Consider the following 20,409-nt stretch of genomic DNA (forward strand, 5'->3'; position numbering starts at 1 on the left):
ACAAAAAGTACCAATATTTTGAACTGTCTAGGACTATATGTGTAGCAGTGAGATTTCTGGATTAAAGTATTTGGATACTCTATCACCTTAAAAAAATTGTTTTTTTGGTATTCTTGTTCTATAATGCTACCTCATCTCTTTCTATGTTCATTAACCTCCCTGTTCCTCCCTATTTTTATTTTCCCTGTTATACTGTATCTGCTACTCTCTGTATGGTACCAGTTTTGTTAGGTCTACATGTACACTTTTCTTACTTCTCCCTCCTTTTCAGCTTGAATCCTGCTTGATTAAATGTGCAAGACTCCAGAGAGAGACATATTTTTAGGTGCTCTCCTAGGTGCATTCCATTCCATCATATATTTTAAGCCATATTGGTCTCTTTAAGCAATTATTTTCCTTCTCATTGAAATCAGTCATTTCTGTTTATAACTTGGGATTTCATTCTTGAGAGTTTCCCATTGTTCTGGGACAAACTCCCTGGGGGGAAAAAAATTAAGTGATCTGTCCACAGACACGGAGAGCTGGGACTGTCTCTAAGTACTCTGGATATAAAACTTGGGTGTTTGTAAATTCCTTCTGATCAGAGAACCTGGGTATGGAGTTGGCTGTGCCTTAAATAGGAATCTCTCTGAATCATGTGACCACTCAGGAAGACCCTGAAAACTTTAATATCTGTCTCATGCCAGGGGTATATTATAGTGGAGCTGCCCTGAATCAACTTCTGAGAGCTGATCTTCAGTGTGAGCTTTACGTCTCAGAAACTGGCAGATATCACTGACATATTTGGGATTGATTTATTATTTTCATGATGATTGTCTAAAGAAAGTGAGGGAGAAAAAAAATTAACATTAAACTAAAAAGTGTGGCTCCTTGGACTGGATTCCCTCATGATAATGCCCCAGGGAAACCTCTTCACTACTCTGCCAGAACGCATCAGTTTTGGTGGTTTTTTTTTTGTTGTTTGTTTTGTTTGGCTCAAATATTGGAAAGAGGAAGTAGGAAAGGTGGTACTTTGTATAGAATATGAATTGAGAGGACAGGAGGCTTTTTCCTATATAGAACATAACGCTAAATCTACAACATCACAACACAACTTAAGAGAAAGAATTTAAAAAGGATTCAGAAACTTAGAATTGGGGTTACAGTCTGCTGGGAGATAAGCCTCCTGAAGATGTGGAACGATTTAAAAGTAGACATTTTACATTTCACCCCGGCTCTGCAATCTTCTGGCAGCATCCTGACAGCAAAGTGGCAAAATTGACAATTCTTATTTCTGGCGGCTCCTTCCCTCACTGTCAGCTGTGGCTACTTGGGTAGACCTTGCTATCCCTGACCCCACATTAGAGATGATACAACTGTTATAATCCAGACCCTTTAAAGCTCACAAGGTCAGGTGCTCACTGACACAAAAAAGATATAGAAAGAGCCAGGTCCTGCACACACTCATGTCGTTAAGTGTCCCCAACACTAGCTGTCATGCCGGTAGGATTGCCATCATGTTGGGGCAGACAAGGAAGGGCTGGTGTATCATCTTGTCACCTGAAGACAACAGCCTAGAAATCCCCAAGGGTGGAAATGGTCTCCTCTTTTAAAAGATCCCCTGAATTTTTAAATGCTCTGGCTCAGGAGCCAATTAAAGTATTCTTCATCACCTCTCATTGCAAATTCCTGAGCTTTGCATGACTCAGGTGAGAGGGGTCCAGCGCCAGCTTCCACCAAAGTAGTCACCACGAATGGTGATCACACGTATTCCAAGGTGGAGAAGGGCTCCCATCACATGAAAAAGGACTCTTACCTAAGCCCGTAAATAATCAAGGAAATGCTCCCCTAGGAGCCCCTAAAAAGGACTCACATTCAAATCCAGAGACAATCAAGAAACGTATTTTCTACTGGGACTTGTACAGTCCTTCTGAGTCGCACTATTTATTGTAGTGCAGAAAAATTGTTTTTTCTGGCTTAGTCTTTCCTTTGTCCATTAAGTTGTCCACTGCTTCCCTATTTCCTCTCAACTCCCTCTCTCTTCCTTCATCTTACCTCATGTCTGGTTTTTCTAGGCCTGAAGCTTCCAGGACAGAAATTTCTTGTTTCCTAGATCATTGACCCCCATGACCTCAGAGGTGGAAAACCAAGGAGACTCATTGAAAGCAGGATCTTATTCCTTCTATAAATACCTGAGCCATCCTGGCTCCCTGAGAGGACATCACTCCAGAGCTTTTGGAAATGCTCTGTTCTATGGAGTGAAGACAGACCCAGGAGTCCTGGTGAGAAGCACAAGCCAATCTTCACAAAGCCTCATGTAAGAGCTTCCTAGACTTCTTCCCACACCCATCGTCCACCCCCCCAACTGCACAGTCCATGATTCATCATTTGAGAGAAGGGCCACGGACTTGGTTTGGTCGCTGGTTCCAACCCTTCCTCCAGTCCCCACTTCTGTGCTACATCACTAGTCCTCCCCACAAAGGCACCATCCCTCTGCTGCTCCTTCACTGGCCCCATTTGGGCTATCTTGTGGGATATTCTCTGGGGGAGAGATGCAGGAACCAATGCTGGTGCTTTTATGCAATGAGGATATCCCAGAAGAGAGCAACTGTGCAAACCTCATTCCACAGTAGCGCAGAGCAGGGCTTTAGCTTTTTCCACTCACACCCCCTTTTTGCCTGAGAAATTTTTATGTGACCCTGGCTACACAGCTACAGAATCAAACATTTACTATAATAAGTCATAATTTCGTGATCCCTTCATTCAGTTATGAGACCCCATGTGGGGTCCCACCCATAGTTTAAGAAGCATCTAGAACAAGACGCCCCTATCTGGTCCTGGACTTTTCCCCTTCAGAGGAGCAGCAGACTTTCTCCAGATCTTGGTACTGCATAATGTGTTTTTATTTGCCACTCACTGCTTGCAGCCTCCGGTGTGTCTCTTTTTTGTAGTCAATATTGCTTCCCTCTATGAAAATAAATCTGACCTAATGAAATTATGTATGTTTGTAAACTTAAAGGAACTATTAAAATGGCAGCTATTACTATAGTGGTGCCTCCTCCTAGCAAGAGCTGAGCAATCCAAGGAGACCAACATGGCTTGTTCTTTTCAAAAGCCATATTCGTTCCAGACTCCGTGTCTTTGCACATGCAGTTTCCTTAGTCTGGAAGGGCTCACCCCCTCCTTTCTGCCCCTCCAAATTCCACATTCAAATCCTATCTCAAAGAATCAGAGATTGAATTGGAAGGAAACTTTGAGGGGATATCTAGCTCAGCCTTCCACCCTAAGCACAGCGAAAGAACTAGCTCACCATCTCACAAGGTCATCCATTTATTTTTCTTTAAAATTTTTTTTTTTTTTTATTAATTTAAGACGTTTTAAAAACAAGATTTTGATTTCCATTTTTTGGGGGAAATTTTGAAATCCAATTTATTCATTGGTTAGCTCCGTTTAATTAATTAAAAAATTTTTTGCTGAGGCAATTGGGGTTAAGTGACTTATTCAGGGTCACACAGCTAGGCAGTGTTAAGTGTCAGAGGTTGGATTTGAACTGACTGGTACTCTATCCACCGTGTCATCTAGCCAACCCTTAGCTCTAACGTACATCAAACCAAAATTCAGCTCCTTTCGACAAAATCCAAATTCCTTGTTTTCCAATCGGAGGTATATAAGCAGTGCCTGACTTCAAATCTGGCCTTAGACACTTAACTAGTGGTGTGAGCTTGATCAAGTCACTTAATTTTTTGCCTCAGTCTCCTCATCTGTTAAATGGGGACAATAATAGCAACTACCTCCAGGGTTGCTGAGGATAAGATAATATTTATAAAGCACTCAGCAGCCTTTAAAGCACTATATAAATCCCAGCTATTCATAATACAAGCAACTCTTATTTATATAGTATGTTAAGGTTTGCGTGTGGTGGTTAGGGGGTGCCTTAGTGCACAGAAACAATCATTTCTCTGAGTTCAAATCCAGCCTCAGACACTTACGAGTGGTGTGATCCTGGGCAAGGCACTTAATTCTATTTGCCTCAGTTTCCTCCTCTGTAAAATGGGAAATGACAAACCTCTCCAGTATGTCTAGCAAGAAAACTTCAAATGGGGTTACAGAGAGGAAGACATGACTGAAACAATTAAACATGGGAAACTTTCTTACTACTGGAGCCTCTTTCCTGAATTTCTGTGCTGTTTCTCCACAGAATTAGAACTAAATGTGATTGACTGTCACTTGTGCAAGTGTCCCCAAGAGTACAGGGGTTTCTTGACTGTGTCTTAATGTTTCCGCAGTGCTGGGCTCCCCCAGCCCCCCCAAGGGCTAAGCAGACAGCCGGCCGGCTGGCAGGAAGGAAGGCACACACCTGGAAGAGCCGGGATGTCCTGAGGATGGGCTGGGGTGGCCCTCAGGGTCCAGAGGGAAGGTATTGGAGGGATGGGGGCTTCATAAAGGGGAGGCGGTCACGTGGCCCACCCTTGTGTCTCGTCTGCTGGGCCTCCCATCTGAGCTTCCATTTCTTAGCCTCTAGCTTACTTCTTTCTGTGGCTGCAGGAAGACAGGACTTTGAACCGAGGGGCCGAGATGGGCTGATTCACTGCCCTCATCACACATGGGACGGAGCTGTCTGCCCAGAAGCAGAGGAGTTGCTTGAATGAGCCAGGGAGGTTTGACAAAGGCTGAGTCAGGAGGTACACCCGGCGGGGCACCCCAGAGTAGACAGAAGGGCCGAGCAGAGGGGAAGAGGGGCCGTGGGGGAGGACACTAAAACTCTGGGTGACTGAGTGAGACCCCTTGCCGGGGATGACCAGCTTCCCCGGAGAGCCCTCCCTGGGAATGGCCAAGAGCCTCCAGTGGCCCAGCTGAGAGTTGGTCAAGCTTGCCGAGGCCCTGGGGTTGGCCCATCAGAATGCCGGGTCATTTTCTTTAATGGGTGGTCTCCATGCAAGGACCTGGGGACGGCGGGCTCAGAACAGGCCGGACAAACCTGAACCGGGGAATCTGGGAGGATGGAAAATAAAGGGGAAATCAGGTAGGGCCAGAGGTTTATGGGACTCATAGGGCAGACTGTGCAAACGGGCTTAGTGGCTCCCCGGGGGGAAACACGTGGGCAGAGAATAAGCCCGAGGCACCCTGGGAACTGAGGGGTGAGAGGCCCCCCAGAGCCTGAAGGCCGGGGAGATCGGCTCCGGCCCGGTGTCCCCGGGGACTTCCCGCTTGCTCACTCGGGGATGTGGGTGCCAGGTGTCAGGAGGAGAGCAGGGAGCCGGGGCGGGAGAAGTCCAGGTGGCCCTGCAAGCCTGGGCCGGGGGAGGGAGGAAACTCGGGGCGTGTGGCTGCGCCTGGGTCCTCGGGAGGGGAGCAGACAGGGCCTGATATGTTATGGCAGGTCCCCCGCTGCCTGGAGCCAGCCCGGAGCGAACACTGCTGATGGCTTTAATTGCTTTCAGATTCGATAGCCCAGCCCGTGACAGGCTCCACGGTGCCACCCGCTGAGCAGCTGCAGAGGAGCCCACTGGCCTTCAGCCCCCCCTTCCTGACCCCCACTTCCTACCCCCACCCCCCGGGTTACCTTTCCTCTTCCTGGCACCTTGCTCTGCCCGACTTCCCCAACCCAGCTGCTTTCCTTAGAGCCCCGCACCTCTCTACAGCCTCCCACCCTTTAACTTCCCTCCCCGGCTGGCCAGCTTGCCCCAACGCCCGGCATAGCGCATCTCCATTCCCCAGGGACCTAGGACCTCGCCCTTGGCGACCGGGCCCTGCCCTCGCCTCCTCAGTTCTGAATTGGGAGCTCGGACCCCTCGCCCCTCTCATTAGCCATCCTATTTGTCCCCCTGCCCCTGCGGACAGGACTGCCAGGCAAGGAGACCTTAGTGCCACAGGCAGAAGTCTCTGAGCAGGCCGTGCTGGGGGACGATGGTTCGAGTTGGGGGAGGGGGAGGTCCTGAGAGATGGGTCTGGGGAATCCAGGATGTCTAAGAATAAGAATATCTCTAATGGAGCTGTCCAACGGTCGCTTTCCCCATCCTAAGCCTTAAGCCCCCACATTTTTAAATTTTTTTATTTTCAAAACATATGCAAGGATAATTTTTCAACATTTTCCCTTGAAAACCCCCACTTTTTTGGGGGGCTAATGAAGGGAGCTCTCAGACCAATGCAAACACCTCCCTGAGGGAGTGTGGCTTTCCGGCCTGGGCACGTGACCCCGGCCCATGAGTGTGTAGGGAAGAGCCGGAGAAGGTTCCACCAGCTGAAGCCGCCCAGGAATGCGCTTTAATCGCAGGACACGTGGAGAAGGGTGGCCAGGTGCGGGTGACTCTCGCCAGTCCCATCTGCCTCCCCCTGAGGTTTGGGGGCAGGGCGTCCAAGGAAACGAGACTTTCCTGGGGAGCAGCCCCTGCATGGGGACGGCCCAGCCCCTCCAGGACCCACTCAGAAGGGGGAAGGGGGCCTGAGCAGCGCCCGTCGTGGAGCTACCCCGTTTGTGGTATCACCCCATTAGCCGAGGGCGGGGGGCCAGGGGGAGAGAAGCAGGGGAATCCGGCACCTTCTTTCTTCCATTAGAGAAGCAATATCGAGTTCCCAAGGAAAGTGGGACGGAGGGGGACAAGGCTGGGGAAGGGGGTGGGGATGAAGAGGAAAACTTTTCTCCCCCCACCCCTCCATCTGTTCCTTCCTGGGTGACTCTGATAGCTTTAGACAGGGCCTCCTGAATGCAAAGATGTTTTGCCTGGAAAAATCTATTACAAGTTGCTGTGAGAAAGACAGAAATTTCCTCCTTCTGTCTCCTTTTGCCGGTCTCCTGAGGTCCTGCCCCAGGCCAGTCAAGGGGCAGGCCAAGGCCCGCCTTCTGACTCCTTCCCTCGGCACTGTCCCCCCCCCCCCCCCCCCAGCCCAACTCCCGCTTTCCTGGTCTGCCGGTAACTAAAGCCGGCACAGATCTTTGGGACAGCCTTTGTTGTGCAAGGGCACTAACTGTCCTGTGCAGCCAGGGAAGGTGGGGGGCCCTTCTCTCAACTCTCTCTCCCTGCTAGGAAGAAGGCAGGGTCCCCTTATCTGTGAGGGTCCTGGGGCTCCCCCCTTTGGTGCTGGCTCCACAGCTTCCAGGGAGGAAGAGACCTCCCACGGGCCCCTCGGTCTCGGCCTGCCTTCCTGGGGCTCTGGTCGCCGGTACTTGCCGCTTTGCCTCAGCTCAGCGGGGCTCTGCTGTGGGGAGCCCAGCTGAGAACAGTTACCGGGGAGCTCAGGGCCCTCTGCCCTTGGGTGCAGTAGCAACTCCTGCTGGGTGCTCCTGAAGATCCCCCGAGGCAGGCAGTGCAAGCATTAGTAAGTATTCCCATTAAATGGAGGAAAAAACCAAGGTGCCCAACTGGTGAGGCCCAGCCTCGGTTAGACCTGGAGGCACCCTGGCCATCTTCTGGGTCCTCAGTTCCTCTTACAGAAGGGGAGACCGAGGCACGCAGGTGACCGGCCCAGGTCCCCGAGGCGTTAGGTCCTGGAGCGGGCCCAAGGTGGGTCAGAAGGCCCCAGGTGCGGAGGGCCCCTCTCCATAGCTGGAGCTTCCACCAGGCCAGGCCGATGATGGTGATCACCACTGACGTTTATGGGGTGCTCTGGGGATCGCAGCGTCTGACATACACTATAAAGTGCGCAGGAACCTGGAAGCACCCTCAGTGAGAAAGCCCAGGCTAGGAATCACAGGTGGCACCCAGACCCAGGCGGCTGCTTCCAGGTCAGGCCCATCTCCCAGCAGGGGGGCTGCCTCAGGGAGCTTTCTCTGAGGGACTGGAGATGTCCCAGGCAGAAATGAGCTCCAGGAGAGCTCCAAGCAGGAGATGGCCTGGCCAGTCTTAACTCTTCCTTCTCACCACACAGGCTGTTCTGTCCAGAGTTAGTGCCCGGAGCAAACCTTGAGTTGGAGTGGGGGTGAAGAGAAGAGCGACCCCAGGGGTTCATTAAAAAACAAAACTTTTTATTTGGTCCATTGGAGCCTGAGTCTGAAAACCACCCATGGAGAATTCGTATCATACAGGGATTACAGTTCTGATTTACAATTGACAAAATAGTCTATGTTTCATAAGAGCTGGACAGTATTTACAGGGTTAAAAATATTCACAGCTCAAGAGAGAATAAAAGGAAATAAAAAGGAGAAAAGGAAGGGCAGAGTATAGTGTTTTGGGTATTTTTTGACAGATTTTTTTTTTTCTTAAAAAAGGGTAACCACAGAAACAAAGGGTTGGATGAGCTTGGCTCCCCGCTGCCAGGGGAGTGGGGCAGCAGGTCTGATGAGGCAGTGCAGAGGTGGGGTCCTGCGGGAGGGCCAGGGGCAGGAGTACCCAGATTAGTGAACCTCCTTCCCAATTTTCCCTCCTGCAGGGAGCCCGGGCTCAGACATTTACAAAACAGACACAAAAAGAATCGAACATCCCATTGCTGCACCCCACTCTGGGAGCACAGGGAATGTGAGGGAGGGGGAAAGGGTATATTGAAGGGGGGACAGGAATAGGGAGGGTGGTAGGGAAAGCAATCGCTGGGGCACTACCAGCCACTTGGGCCCCGAGTCTGAGACTCTATCCCCATCCCCACCCCAGAGGCTGGATTTTCACCCTGGGCTTCCGAAAAAAGAGCTGGGGCTTGAGTATATGAGAGGATTTTGGTAACCTAATGATAGCAAAATACCCTCTGCAAAATGGATGCTGAGGACAAGATTAATGTATGTACTAGGCTACCCACCTGGCACTGGGATTGGTTGCTGGGAACGGCTAGGTGGTGAAGATGGGATTTGACCTGGGGGATATCCAAATGCGTGAAGCTAGGAGCTATGCTAAACTGTGACATGCTTCTATTTAGTACTTTTCTGAAACCTGAATTATTCTGAAGTCTTTGTTGAGCCTGGCACTAAATCAGGCCCCTGCTCAACAGGACGCCAGGCTGGCTGGTCTCAGTCGGAGCCAGAGCCAAGTGGGAACAATGACTCAAACTGGACTTTCCCTTGCCCCTGCTGCTGGGGTACAACACCCAGAGAGGGCCCTGGATTAAAAAACTTAGCACCTATGGAGTCGTGGAGGGAGGGGAAATCCTAGTTTTCACAAGTGCCAGTTTCACTTCATATAAAAGTTTAATCTCATGGGACTGGTGGCCCTGTTTTGTATTTCCAAAAGGAAGATGGGTTTCTAGGGCCCCCCAAATCCTCCAGGAACCAGAATGGGGGTTAAGAAAATGATGGCCCTGATACTCTGGGATGGCAGATTTTTCTGAACAGGCCTGGCACTAGAGGCTGCAGCCTTGGGGCTGGAGGCAAAGACTGGGATAGGCTGCAACTCACTGATGCAGCCAAGTTCCAGGGCCACACTGAACAAATCAAGAGCCTCTGGGGCCAGAGAAGGGAACATGGTCTCTTCCCCCTCTAACTCACCTCCTTCCCCAGAAGGTCAGAACAAACTTGTCAGCCCTAACAGTCCGGGCTCCCAAGGCAGAAGGGTTTGCTTAAAGGTTTGAGAAGGAATTCCATTAAAAAACAAACGATCGGCAATGGGCAGCATGGCCACTTGGGGACCCTATGGACATTCCTCTTCACCCCCATCCTAGGCCAAGCTGGACAAAGAAGAGTTATCACTACCAAAAAGGGGCCAAAGTGAAATTCCCTGCCACTACAGCCTCTTCCCACCCCAGGGAAGATGGGAGCAGAAGGGAGGCCCCGTCTCTGCCCTAAGGGCATGGCTTCTATCCTAGCACTGCTCTCTCCAGGAGTTGCATAGAATCATTGGGGGGGGGATGGGAGGGATTGGGTTGGGAGGAGAGGTGAGAGAGGGCCTTCTGCTGAAATCCAGGCCTTGGGACTCCCCATTTTCATTCCCATCTCCGTTTTATTAAAAAGTTCAAAACACAGTTTCGGGCCTAGTTTCTGTCTTCCTGCTCAGCTGTGGACAAACCCTCCTCCCAGAGCACATGAAAAACCAGGGTCCTTCAGGACCTTAGCCCCTCAGACTGGGGGAGTAAGTCCCTATGACCTGGATGAGGTGGGGAAGTGGGAAGAGGGAGATGGCTGCTATATCCCTGAAAGGAGATGAACCAGGGAAGGGGAAGGAAGAGGTGAACTTGGACCTGAAAGCTCTGAGCCAGGTGCCTCCATTGAAAGCCTTCCTTCCATCAACACAAATGCCTCTGATCCTGCCCCCATGAGTATTTTGGTTTTGTGGTTTGAAATCCTGGCTAATATTTTCAAGGGGAAGGACCCCCAAAATTCCCAAGATAGAAGAATCTAAAAAGAGGGGTTCAGAGGAAGCTCGCCTCCAGCCCTCTCTCGATCCCCAGCCCTCACACCCTCTTTTCTGCACCCAGCTAGCTCTCTTAGCAGCTTCCCAGGGACTGGCCACAGTGGAGACAAGCAGTGTCTTCTTGAGAGGTATTTTGTTTTGCTGAAGCTGATGCCATGGCTGGATCCTGGACCAGGAGGGTTCACCCAGACGTCACGCCTCTGGGGCCGGCCACCACACCATTCTCCCCTCCAGCGCAGGAGGATGTCAGAATTAGGAGGTGGGAAGTGGCCACTTCAGGCTACAGGGCTATGTCCCTTGGATGGGGATCCTGAGATTTCTAAGGTTCAAGCATTGTAAGTCCCTGCCCCCTACATCCTCGGAGTCTCCCTCATAAAGTGCATGCAACTAGGGGGAGGGGAAGTGATGGGAGCCCCAGGCCCACTTAATTGGGTTTCTCCCAATCCACCCTAGGGCAGAAGTGGGAGACAAAGACCCAGGGCCTGGGGCTTCACTTCAGGTGTGCTGGCTCCAAGGCAGAGACTCCAGAAGAACCCTTAGAGTGATTAAGAAGAGGAAGGGGAGGCTGCATGTGAGAGGATGGGAAAAGAAGGCAGGACGAGGTGAGCTCGACTGCCATGAGGGACAGAAGAGGCCGGGAACCCAAATGAACCGAGGAGGCGGGAAGCGAGGAGAGGCCGGGTGGGCGGAGAGGGAGCTGCCCCTGCCAGGGCAGGGCATGGGTCATAGGGGCCGGGGACCATGGAGCCCAGCCACCTCGGGCGTGAGCAGGGGGTTGTGAGTCCCTTTGGTGGACATCCAGTCGTTGAGGAAGGCCTGGGCGGCCTTCCGGTGAGCCAGGCGGTGTGTGATGGAGAAGCCGGCGTTGCCCTCCAGCTGGGACAGGATCACCAGCACCTGCCTGGAGAAGGACCGGTGATGGAGTCGGGCAGAGGGGAGGAGGCACCTGCCCCACCCCGCCCACAGCCGGCTGGGACCCCCTTGCGGCCTGGGCACATGCCCAGGGAAGGGGGGCTGGCAGCAAGCAGGGCCTCACCTGTGCAGGGGCGGGACACTGTCCTGGGTCTTGAGGCTGCCTCGGGTGGAGACTACATTGAAGCTGTCGGTACAGTCACATTGCACATGCAGATAGGACTTGGGGTGTCGGTTCTCTACGACCACAATCAGGCCAGCCCAGCCATGTGTCAGGTAGTAGCAGGTCATGCCCTCCCGGCCCTAGGGCAAAGGGGAACCAAGTCACTAAGTCCTCTCCTCCCTACCCCGCCCCCGCCCCCAACAAAGGGTGGAGGAGCATCTTTCTGAAGGGAAAGGGGGGAGAGGGGGCCCACACAGCCCTTCTCTCCTCCTTCATAGGAGGCTGATGGGCACAGGGAGGTTGGACAGGCGGCTCCCAGGACCACGGCTGCTCAGCCAGTGCCCTCTCCTGGCCTTCCGAAGATCCACATGCAGGCAGAGCAGGCCTACAGGGACCGTCAGCCAGCCTCCCTCCTGACCCTGCAGATAAGTAACCCGAGGCCCACAGAAGGGGCTAGGCCTATCTGCTCACCAGTGCTCCTCCCAGGGTGCCTCCGAGGCCCCCCCTCCCCCCCAGTTGGCAGCCCCAGAGCTCTGCCCTCTCCCTACCTCGTGCCTCTCGCCCTTGTTCTCCGTCAGGAGGATGATGGCGTCGGCCAGAGTGGTGGGCTGGGCCTCAATCTGCTCCACCATGACCTGTCTCGAGCTGTAGATAGCCAATATGTGTCCAGGAGGTTCGGGGGCACTGCGCCCTACTCCTCCTGTCGGGCTGGAAACTGGGCAGGGGCAAAGCAGTGAGGGGAGAGCCTGAGTGAAGGTGGACAGTGCAGCCTCTCCATCCCCTGCACAAGTTCCCCGCTGCTGAGGGGTGTATCCTGTTCTCATGGACAAGGTCCCCACACCCCGTTCCCTAAGGGGACGAGAAGGCCACCCACTTTGCTGGAATATAAGGGGAGCGAAGGGAGAAGTGTCTACAAAGAAAGTGAGAGTGCAGGTTCTCCCAAAGGATTTCTTTTCACCTTGGTCTGTCCAGCTGGGACCTTGAGCTGCAGAGGTTAAGCACTCACCTTTCTTGGACCCTTTATCAAGCAGCCCCTCAGACAAAGCTGGAACTCCTAATCTCAACCACTTCCTCTACAGAGTAAGGTCCAGAAAGGCCCCTGGAAGTCACCTCCACTTCCTTAATGAAATCTGTATATACTAAGGTCTTACTCTGTGTCCCTGGCTTTGATCACTAGAAACTTCCAGGCAGAAAAATACGAGAATGGTTTCAAAATCCTGTTATTAGGACCAGTGGATATTTTCACACACGTTATATTTCCTGCTCTGACCAACAGAATACAAAGGGTTTTTGACACCTTGGATCCTCCCACAGCATTCAGCATAGGGCCCGATGCTTGAGAGATGCTCATGACATCATCAGGAATTTGGCTCATGTAATTTCCGTAGCATTTTGTGGTTTATAGAGCAAGAAAGGTAGTGAAAATATTACTGTTTTTATTTTGCAAACTCAGGAGGATATGACTTCTCAACGACATAAAGCTGATGAGAAGCATAGCTAGATTCAAAACCAGGTGGACCTCCTCAAAAAAAAAAAAAAAAAAATTACAGAATTTTCAAACTGGAAGGGACTGACTGGTCCAAGTATTTCATTTCACAAGAGGACACAGAGTCACAGATGAGTGATATTTGATCATGGTCACCCAGTCACTGATAAATTCTCATCACTCCCTCTGTTCTCTCGCCCATGCCCCCTCCCTGGCTGCTGAGTGCCTGAGCGGGCCCAGGCCATCCTTACCCTGAGCTGTCAAGGCAGGGCTCCAGTGGTTGAAGGCACAGCACACAACTGCATACTCCCCTGGCTCCAGCATCACGTCACAGTTCACAAACTTCTTCACTGCCCGTTTGCTGTGGGCCAAGAGCCGGCCCAGACTTAGCTTATTCCCGCTGCTGAAGGTTGCTCGGAACACCATGATACAAAGGTCCAGGAGATGGCTGTCAACAGTGTCTGACCGTCTGCAATGGGGTAGGGAGGGGAGGCTTTGGTTAGGACTTTAAAGCCCATCTCTCCTAGGAGGAGTGCCGTACTAGGGGCTTAGGGAAAGACAAACCAAAGTAGACCCAAAAATCATAATGTAGAGATGGGTGTAATGATGCTACCCATACTGAGGAAGGAATCTTGTAGGAAAACCCACCCAGAGTGCCTTACCAAACAAACAGGACTCACTGTGTCGTAGCAGTATCTAGGTATGGTACAGGAGCCCAGAGCAGAGCTCATCCTACTCTGTGCCTACTCTCAATACTGTTTCCTATCCAGAAATCTTCCTAGATATTCTAACTCTTACCTCCCAATCTCTCATGCAAAAGTCAAATCAAAGGTACCCAAGATCTTTCCCATCTTCCTATATCTCAGCTTGCTCTTGAGCCCTGGGGGGCTGAGTAGAGTTAACAAAGCAGGAGTACAGACTTACCCCAGAGCAAGGCAACCCTTAAGCTTCTCCCTCACTCCCTGGCTTGGCACCTACCTGCTCCCCTCCTGGAAGAGAGCAAACTCCAGGGTGGCTCGTTCTAGCACAGTCAGGGAGGTCACCATGATGGGCCCGCTTGCTTTATTGGGGAAGGCACCCTGCACTCGCACTTCATGCCAGTCTGAGTGGATCTTGCAAATATCAACAGAATCAAAGTACCTGCAGAAAGAAGGGTGAGATTAGGAGAAGGTAAAATCATCTGGGGGCTAATCTGTTGACCATACAACTCACTGGATGAGCCTTGACAGTAAAACCACAAAGATCCTTGGCCCTTCCTCCATGGGGATGATGGCTACAGCTCACTTCTCTGGGTTCCAGGCTCCCCATCTTTGGAAACTCAGCTCAGGCTCTTCAGAGAATCTGAAGAGAGAGGGCAACCTAGAGGTTGTGGCAATGCCAACCACAGAGACCCTTCATTCCCTGGGAAGCGGGAGCCTCCATAATACTGAGATCTTAAAACTGCCCTTGCTACTCCCTTCTACCTAGTACTCAGCTAATCTAAACCTCTACCACTTCACACCATTCAATAACAGCCTCCTACCAAGTGAACAGACCTTCAATCAATCTTGCACACATCGTCAATTTAATTTCTCATACATATCTTCAGTTCCTCCTTTCTCATCCCCTCTAGTTCTATAAGCAATCAAATCAATACTACTCTTTCTACTAAAAAGAGTATGTCAATTTATTCCTCAAAGGTTCCAAAAGGCATTCTTATGACTTTCTAAATCAAAAAATCCCTCCTTGCATAGCAGTTTCATTTATGTACATCTCTTCCTTTTAGAAAATAAAGTTCTTGGGGCAGCTCAATGGTAGGGTACACAAAGCTCTGGTCCTGAAGCCAGGAGGAACTTGCTTCAATGTGGCCTCAAACACTCAGTACTTACTAGCTGCATGACCCTGAGCAAGTCACTTAATCCCAACTGCCTTATCTCCCCAAAAACCCCAAACCCCAAGAAAGTAAGTTCTTGAGAGCTAGGACTAATTTTTGTGTTTGTACTCCCAGACCATATCACAATGTTTTGTGTATGGTAAACTGTAAAGGGCTAGAACTGAGCAAATGCATTTGGATAATGGAGCATGTGAGACTAATTGCTGATTGGAAGGTTCCCTATTAACTTGTTTGAAGGTTGGCCCTCCCCAGCTGTTCTGTGCTGACTTGATTGGTGGGACAAAGAGGGGGAAGTGACGTGTGTGGGAGGAGTAGGAGGAGGAAGAGGAAGAGGAAATTGAGACGCTGATGCTAAGGTCAGTCTCTCGTGGCGTTTGAGGGAGGAAGGTGTGTGTGAGATTGTTAGACCTAACCCCGACCTTGACCATAAAAGATCAAGAATAAAGACGTTTAGTGATCCTGACTCTGGCTGATTTCTGGGAAGACAGAGTTCCAGCATTTTGGTATCCCACGTTGGGCGCCATTTGTAATATGCACTCCTGGCAGTTACAATTACTAGTCTGTCCTAGGTCCAACAGAGTATCTTTGACCACTGACCTTTGCAGTGTCAACTCTTAATGCTGGAACTCTGTCTTCCCAGAAATCAGCCAGAGTCAGGATCACTAAACGTCTTTATTCTTGATCTTTTATGGTCAAGGTCAGAGGGTTAGGTCTAGCAATCTCACACACACCTTCCTCCCTCAAATGCCACGAGAGACTGATCTGAGCGTCAGCGTCTCAATTTCCTCTTCCTCTTCCTCCTCCTACTCCTCCCACACATGTCACTTCCCCCTCTTTGTCCCACCAATCAAGTCAGCACAGAACAGCTGGGGAGGGCCAACCTTCAAACAAGTTAATAGGGAACCTTCCAATCGGCAATTAGTCTCACGTGCTCCATTATCCAAATGCATTTGCTCAGTTCTAGCCCTTTACATCTCCCCCTTTCTTTTGTTTTAGACCACAGGTGGTCACGCCATCCCTGACTTTTCAGGAAGGTGAGAACCCCAAAAAGGAGGTGATCACGTCCCCCCTGACTTCTCAGGAGGGGAGATAAAAGCAATAAAAAGGAGATAATCACGCCCTCCCTGACATCTCAGGAAGGGAGATAAAAAGCACCAAAGGGAAGTGGGGATTGCTAGCGGGTTTCTGGGTTGAAGGGCCTTATTAGAGACAAGTATGCACAAACCCATCAGCATGGGAGTTATTACACAAGCACATAGCAATAACGCAGAGGCTATTAGTGATGATTCTCCCCACAGTCAGATGGATGCAGACTCGATGTGGTGTAACAAACAGAAATTGTACATGCAAGTAGTGATATAACAAACAATATAAATCAATACGGTTTTATAAAAGATTTCCAGAAGTCCTAGAGAAGGAGGGTGTGCAAACATCAGTCACACATATGCCTTTTTCAGCAACCAAGAGATAGTCCAAAACCAATCTATTGTCCATTGCTTCAAGTGTTAGGGAATCCAATGATTCCTACAGGTTTTGAAGTCCCTCAACAGTCTTATGATGCCTCAGAGAACCCAATGATTCCTGAGGGCTTTCAGTCCTACAATAGTCTTATGATGCCTTAGAGAATCCAATGATTCCTGAGGGTTTTCAAGTCCTGTAACGGTCTTATCACATCTCAGAGAATCCAATGATTTCTGAGGATTTTCAAGTCCAACAATTTTTGATGATCATGAGTCAAACACCTTAACTGCCAGGTTCTTTCAGTGGTGGGCACAGTCAGCAATGGAACAACCCGATGTTTCTTGGGTCTTCTCCTTTGTTTCAAGGGTCTGCTCTGCCTCTCTCCGATAGACAAGGCGAATACGGCTCGTTGGCATCCATCTGCACACACAGCTTATCTTTCTTTTCACTCTTCTATGCTCCTTATAGGACAAAACCCTTATGGTTTGAAATTTAATGTTTTAAGACCAATGGACATTATGGATTCATTCCAATCTGGAGAAGTAGCTAGACATGTGATCAATCATTTTTCCATTGTAGAAATATCACATGCATTTAAGACAGGTTATGGATTGGCTTATGAATATTTTGCTTTTAGATGTGTTTGCATTAAATTTGATTTTGTCCATTCCATTGGCATTTCTTATAACCCTACTAGCCAAGTCATTACTGGATAGACGATATCACCGAGATCTTCTCTAAACAAGAGAAGGGAATTTTGGGATATACACAAGATGTGGCAATACATATATGTGATTGCTTGCAATTTTTAAATTTTTATTTTACATCTTTAAAGTATTTTGATTTTACATTACTAAGTTATTTTGGTTTTATTTTTTAAAATTATTTCAGTTTTACCTTAGCAATGCACTTCTGGCACACACAGAAAATGCAGCTAAGTGACAGACTGTCTGACTTTTGTTCATCTTTTTGAAAAGAACTTTCTTTCCACAATGATGTGGAAAGGCTTGGATGGCATTTGGAAAGGCCCAAGCTGGGCCAGGGTTTGGGGCCCCAGGTACATTCCTTCCTAGGTGCAGATCTAGCAGCAGAGGAGGTGATCCCCACCAGAGACATTTGTCTCCTGGGGATCCAAGAGAAGGACCAGACAACAGTCCAGAGGGACCAGCCAGATGTCAGCAGTCCTCTAGATGCTGATGACAGCAATGTCCCTCCTGACCGTGACACCAGAGAAAGCAGACAGTTCCAGTGTAGCAGCTGAAATGGACTGTCTTGGGTGATATGCAATATAAAGACTGAGAATGGACAATGGGCCTGCTTGCTCCTCCCATGGCTACTTGCCATATAGTGGCCCGGGGAGAGGCTTTGCTCTATGCTTTCTATTGAAGGACTATGCTTTTAAATTAGTGGGTGAAAAACTAACACACCCACCTGCCATTGTTATTGAGACAATATTACTGGACACGACTTTGTTTATGTGCACCTGTGATAAGCTAGAATTGCTCTAGAATTGTGAAAAGTGAGAACTGTGAGAAACTAGAATTGGTCTAGAATTGTGATAAATGTAACTAGAATTGTGACAACCTACCTCACTGATATTTAATTGTTAACTAGAATTGTGATGTTTTATCTTGTTGACTTCCCACCTCAGTGTTGACATCCTATCTCATTGGCATCCAACCTCTTTGGCTTATTATCTGCTTAAGTATGACTTTAATGAATGGGTTGGACACTTGGCCACTGTTGAGCCCAGTGCTCATTGTCATACTTCTGTTTACTGATCTGCTCCTTTGTACCTCCTTGGGCATAACACTCTGTCATCTCATGGATCAAGAGAACTATAGCTGGTGCTAAAAGTTTAGCTTGATGAGATGTGCAGTTCCCGCAAAACAAGAGAAGGGAATTGTAAGGGCCCTTTAAATGGGCGGGCACAGCGCAACAGAAGATTGAGTGGCCCAGAAGTAATCTCTGTGGATATAGGACTGCCCTGTGGGTGGGATCCTGTCCATATTGAGATAGCTTCGTAATGGGTGACGGCTCTCTCCCGTTGGTTGGCTGTGTGTGTGACCTCACAGGCTTTATAAGCCAGTCGCTCTCTTTAACCTGGCTCCCTAGCCTGGGGTGGCCAAGCCAAGCTGATGGATAGCTGAGAGAGGTAAGAAGTCTGGTGGTGAACACATGGATCTTCAGACCAGGTGTTCACTAGGGAGCTGACAAGTCAGGGCATTATGTGAGTAGATATAATAAAGGCTTTTAGCGTGCTACCGGTTATTAAACTATAGATTCAAGAAATCGTGGTCAGAGACCTTTGAAGGCCTCAGAGGAGGCGAGCCGGGGAGAGTTGACACTGCAAAGGTCAGTGGTCAAAGGTACTCTGTTGGGCCTAGGACAGAATAGTAATTGTAACTGCCAGGAGGGCATGTTACAGTAAACACAATACTTTTTCACTCATTGACTTACTTATTTATTTGACTTAAGCATTCTGTGGCTTTCTATATGCAAAGTCCTCAGCCTAGCTTTCAAGACCTTTGAAAACCTAGCTTTACATAACTATTTTAACTCACATTTATATAGTGTTTTAAGATTTATAAAGCACTTTTTCTTCCTTAGTCCTGTGAGTTGGGAAGTACAACCTTGATTCTACAGATGAGGAACCTGAGGCACAAGGAAGTTAAGGAACTTGCTAGTCAAAGAATAAGAATTTTCTCCCCAGAATTTTAGAGTTGTAGGAACCTGGGTGACCATACAATCCAACTCACACCTGAAAAAGAAATCATTTAGGGAATGGCAAAAGTAAAATTCAAATCCCCCCAAGTCTTGTGATTCCAGATGCAAATTTTTTTCTTTCAGACTCCCTACTCCAGCAAACCTATATTTTCTTTCTCTTCTCCCTTTTTCCTTTTCTTTCTCCCTCCCTCCTTTCCTCTCAGTCTGTCTGTCTCTTCCCCTCTCTCCTCTTTTTCCCTCTTTGTTTCTCTACCCCACCCCACTCCTGCCATATTCTACCCTGTTCCTTGAATATTCCAGGCTAATTTCTGTTTCTGTGCTTTTGCTTCCACTCCCCAAATAGGTTCTTAGCTTTCTCATAGAAGGATCTCATCCCTTTCCTCCCTCCTGTCTTCCTCAAAGCCCCTCACCGGCTGGGCACTGGTAGACCTACAAAGCTTTCTCAATCCGGTTCATAAGTACTTATTAAGTACAGACACCATGCTAGATGCTGGAGCTCTCCAGACAAAAATGAAAATCAGCTCTTGCCCTTAAGGAGCTTATGCTCATCATAATTTTAGGGGCCTGTACCCAGCAAATAGATAAGTAAATGCAAGATAATAGGGAGGAATACATAATAACACTTAAGTAGGAAATGGGGAGGGGGAAGAGTCTCAGGAGTTAATCCTTTAAGTGGATTAAGGGATCAAAAAAGGTGGAGAAAGAGGCAAGGGGGCTAGAGATGGATTGTTAAGGGTTCAAGAAAAGGCAAGTGGAATACTTTGGCTAGAACGGAGAGGATGTGGACAAGAACAACATGAAATAAGTCTGGAGACATAGGCTGTACTAAGCATTAGATAGTGAAATGGGAAATCTCTGTCTCCCACTAGATTGCAAGCTGCAAGAAGACAAGGGCTATGCTGTATTCCCATCTGCTCTCTACCCCAGCAGCTCCAAGCCTCGACTCCTGTGGAGAACAGGTGCCCAACAAATCTGGGGCTTTCTTGCCTTTGCAGATGCTTCCATTCACCACCAGGTGGTGCAAGGAGCCCATATAGAAGCCTCATGGGGGATGGGCAGAGGGAGGTTTCTGCCAGGTGCCCTTAATGCCATAACTAGACTTGCCCATCTGGTGGCCTGCAGTTCAGAGGCCCATGTTTTCCTACCCTGAGGAAAACAGAACTCCTCGCTTGGACGGATGGAGAAACAGTTTAAATGTTGCTCCCCTCTTATCCCACACTGGGATTGTGGCTCTCCCCCATTCTTCGAGCCCATGGCTGACTGAGTCTGAACTCACACCAGGTGGAAATATCCACCTGCAATCTCCTTCCTGGCCGCAATGGATCCAGGGTCTCGCCCCCTTTAACAGCACTGTTCAGTCATAGGAGACAGTCGTGGCTAGCAAACAGCCGGCCTTCCACACAGAGCTGCGACCCTCTCTTCTGCCCTACCCCTGCAAGGCCCGGCTTGTGCCCACAAACAGAGTGGCTGCCATGGCTTGCCAGGTCCTTCCTGCGGCACTGATGATGGTTTACTAGCCCCCCCAGAGGGAAGCCTCGCT

The 20,409-nt window shown here is 49.4% G+C and overlaps 1 protein-coding gene across 4 annotated transcripts in view; it reads right to left on the bottom strand.

Moving 5' to 3' along the window:
* Positions 1-7,921: 7,921 nt before the first annotated feature.
* CAPN15 (calpain 15) overlaps positions 7,922-20,409 on the bottom strand; it is a 98,834-nt gene continuing 86,346 nt past the window's right edge. For all 4 annotated transcript variants that reach the window (XM_074279802.1, XM_074279804.1, XM_074279801.1 and 1 more), the window contains 5 exons: positions 13,787-13,948; positions 13,060-13,277; positions 11,871-12,037; positions 11,284-11,462; positions 7,922-11,148 (listed from right to left, as the gene is read on the bottom strand). In XM_074279802.1, the coding sequence (XP_074135903.1) occupies positions 10,971-11,148; positions 11,284-11,462; positions 11,871-12,037; positions 13,060-13,277; positions 13,787-13,948 (904 nt within the window). In that variant the 3' untranslated portion in view covers positions 7,922-10,970. The remainder of the gene's footprint in view (positions 11,149-11,283; positions 11,463-11,870; positions 12,038-13,059; positions 13,278-13,786; positions 13,949-20,409) is intronic.

Source organism: Sminthopsis crassicaudata, chromosome 1, assembly GCF_048593235.1.
Source record: "Sminthopsis crassicaudata isolate SCR6 chromosome 1, ASM4859323v1, whole genome shotgun sequence".
NCBI lineage: Eukaryota > Metazoa > Chordata > Mammalia > Dasyuromorphia > Dasyuridae > Sminthopsis > Sminthopsis crassicaudata.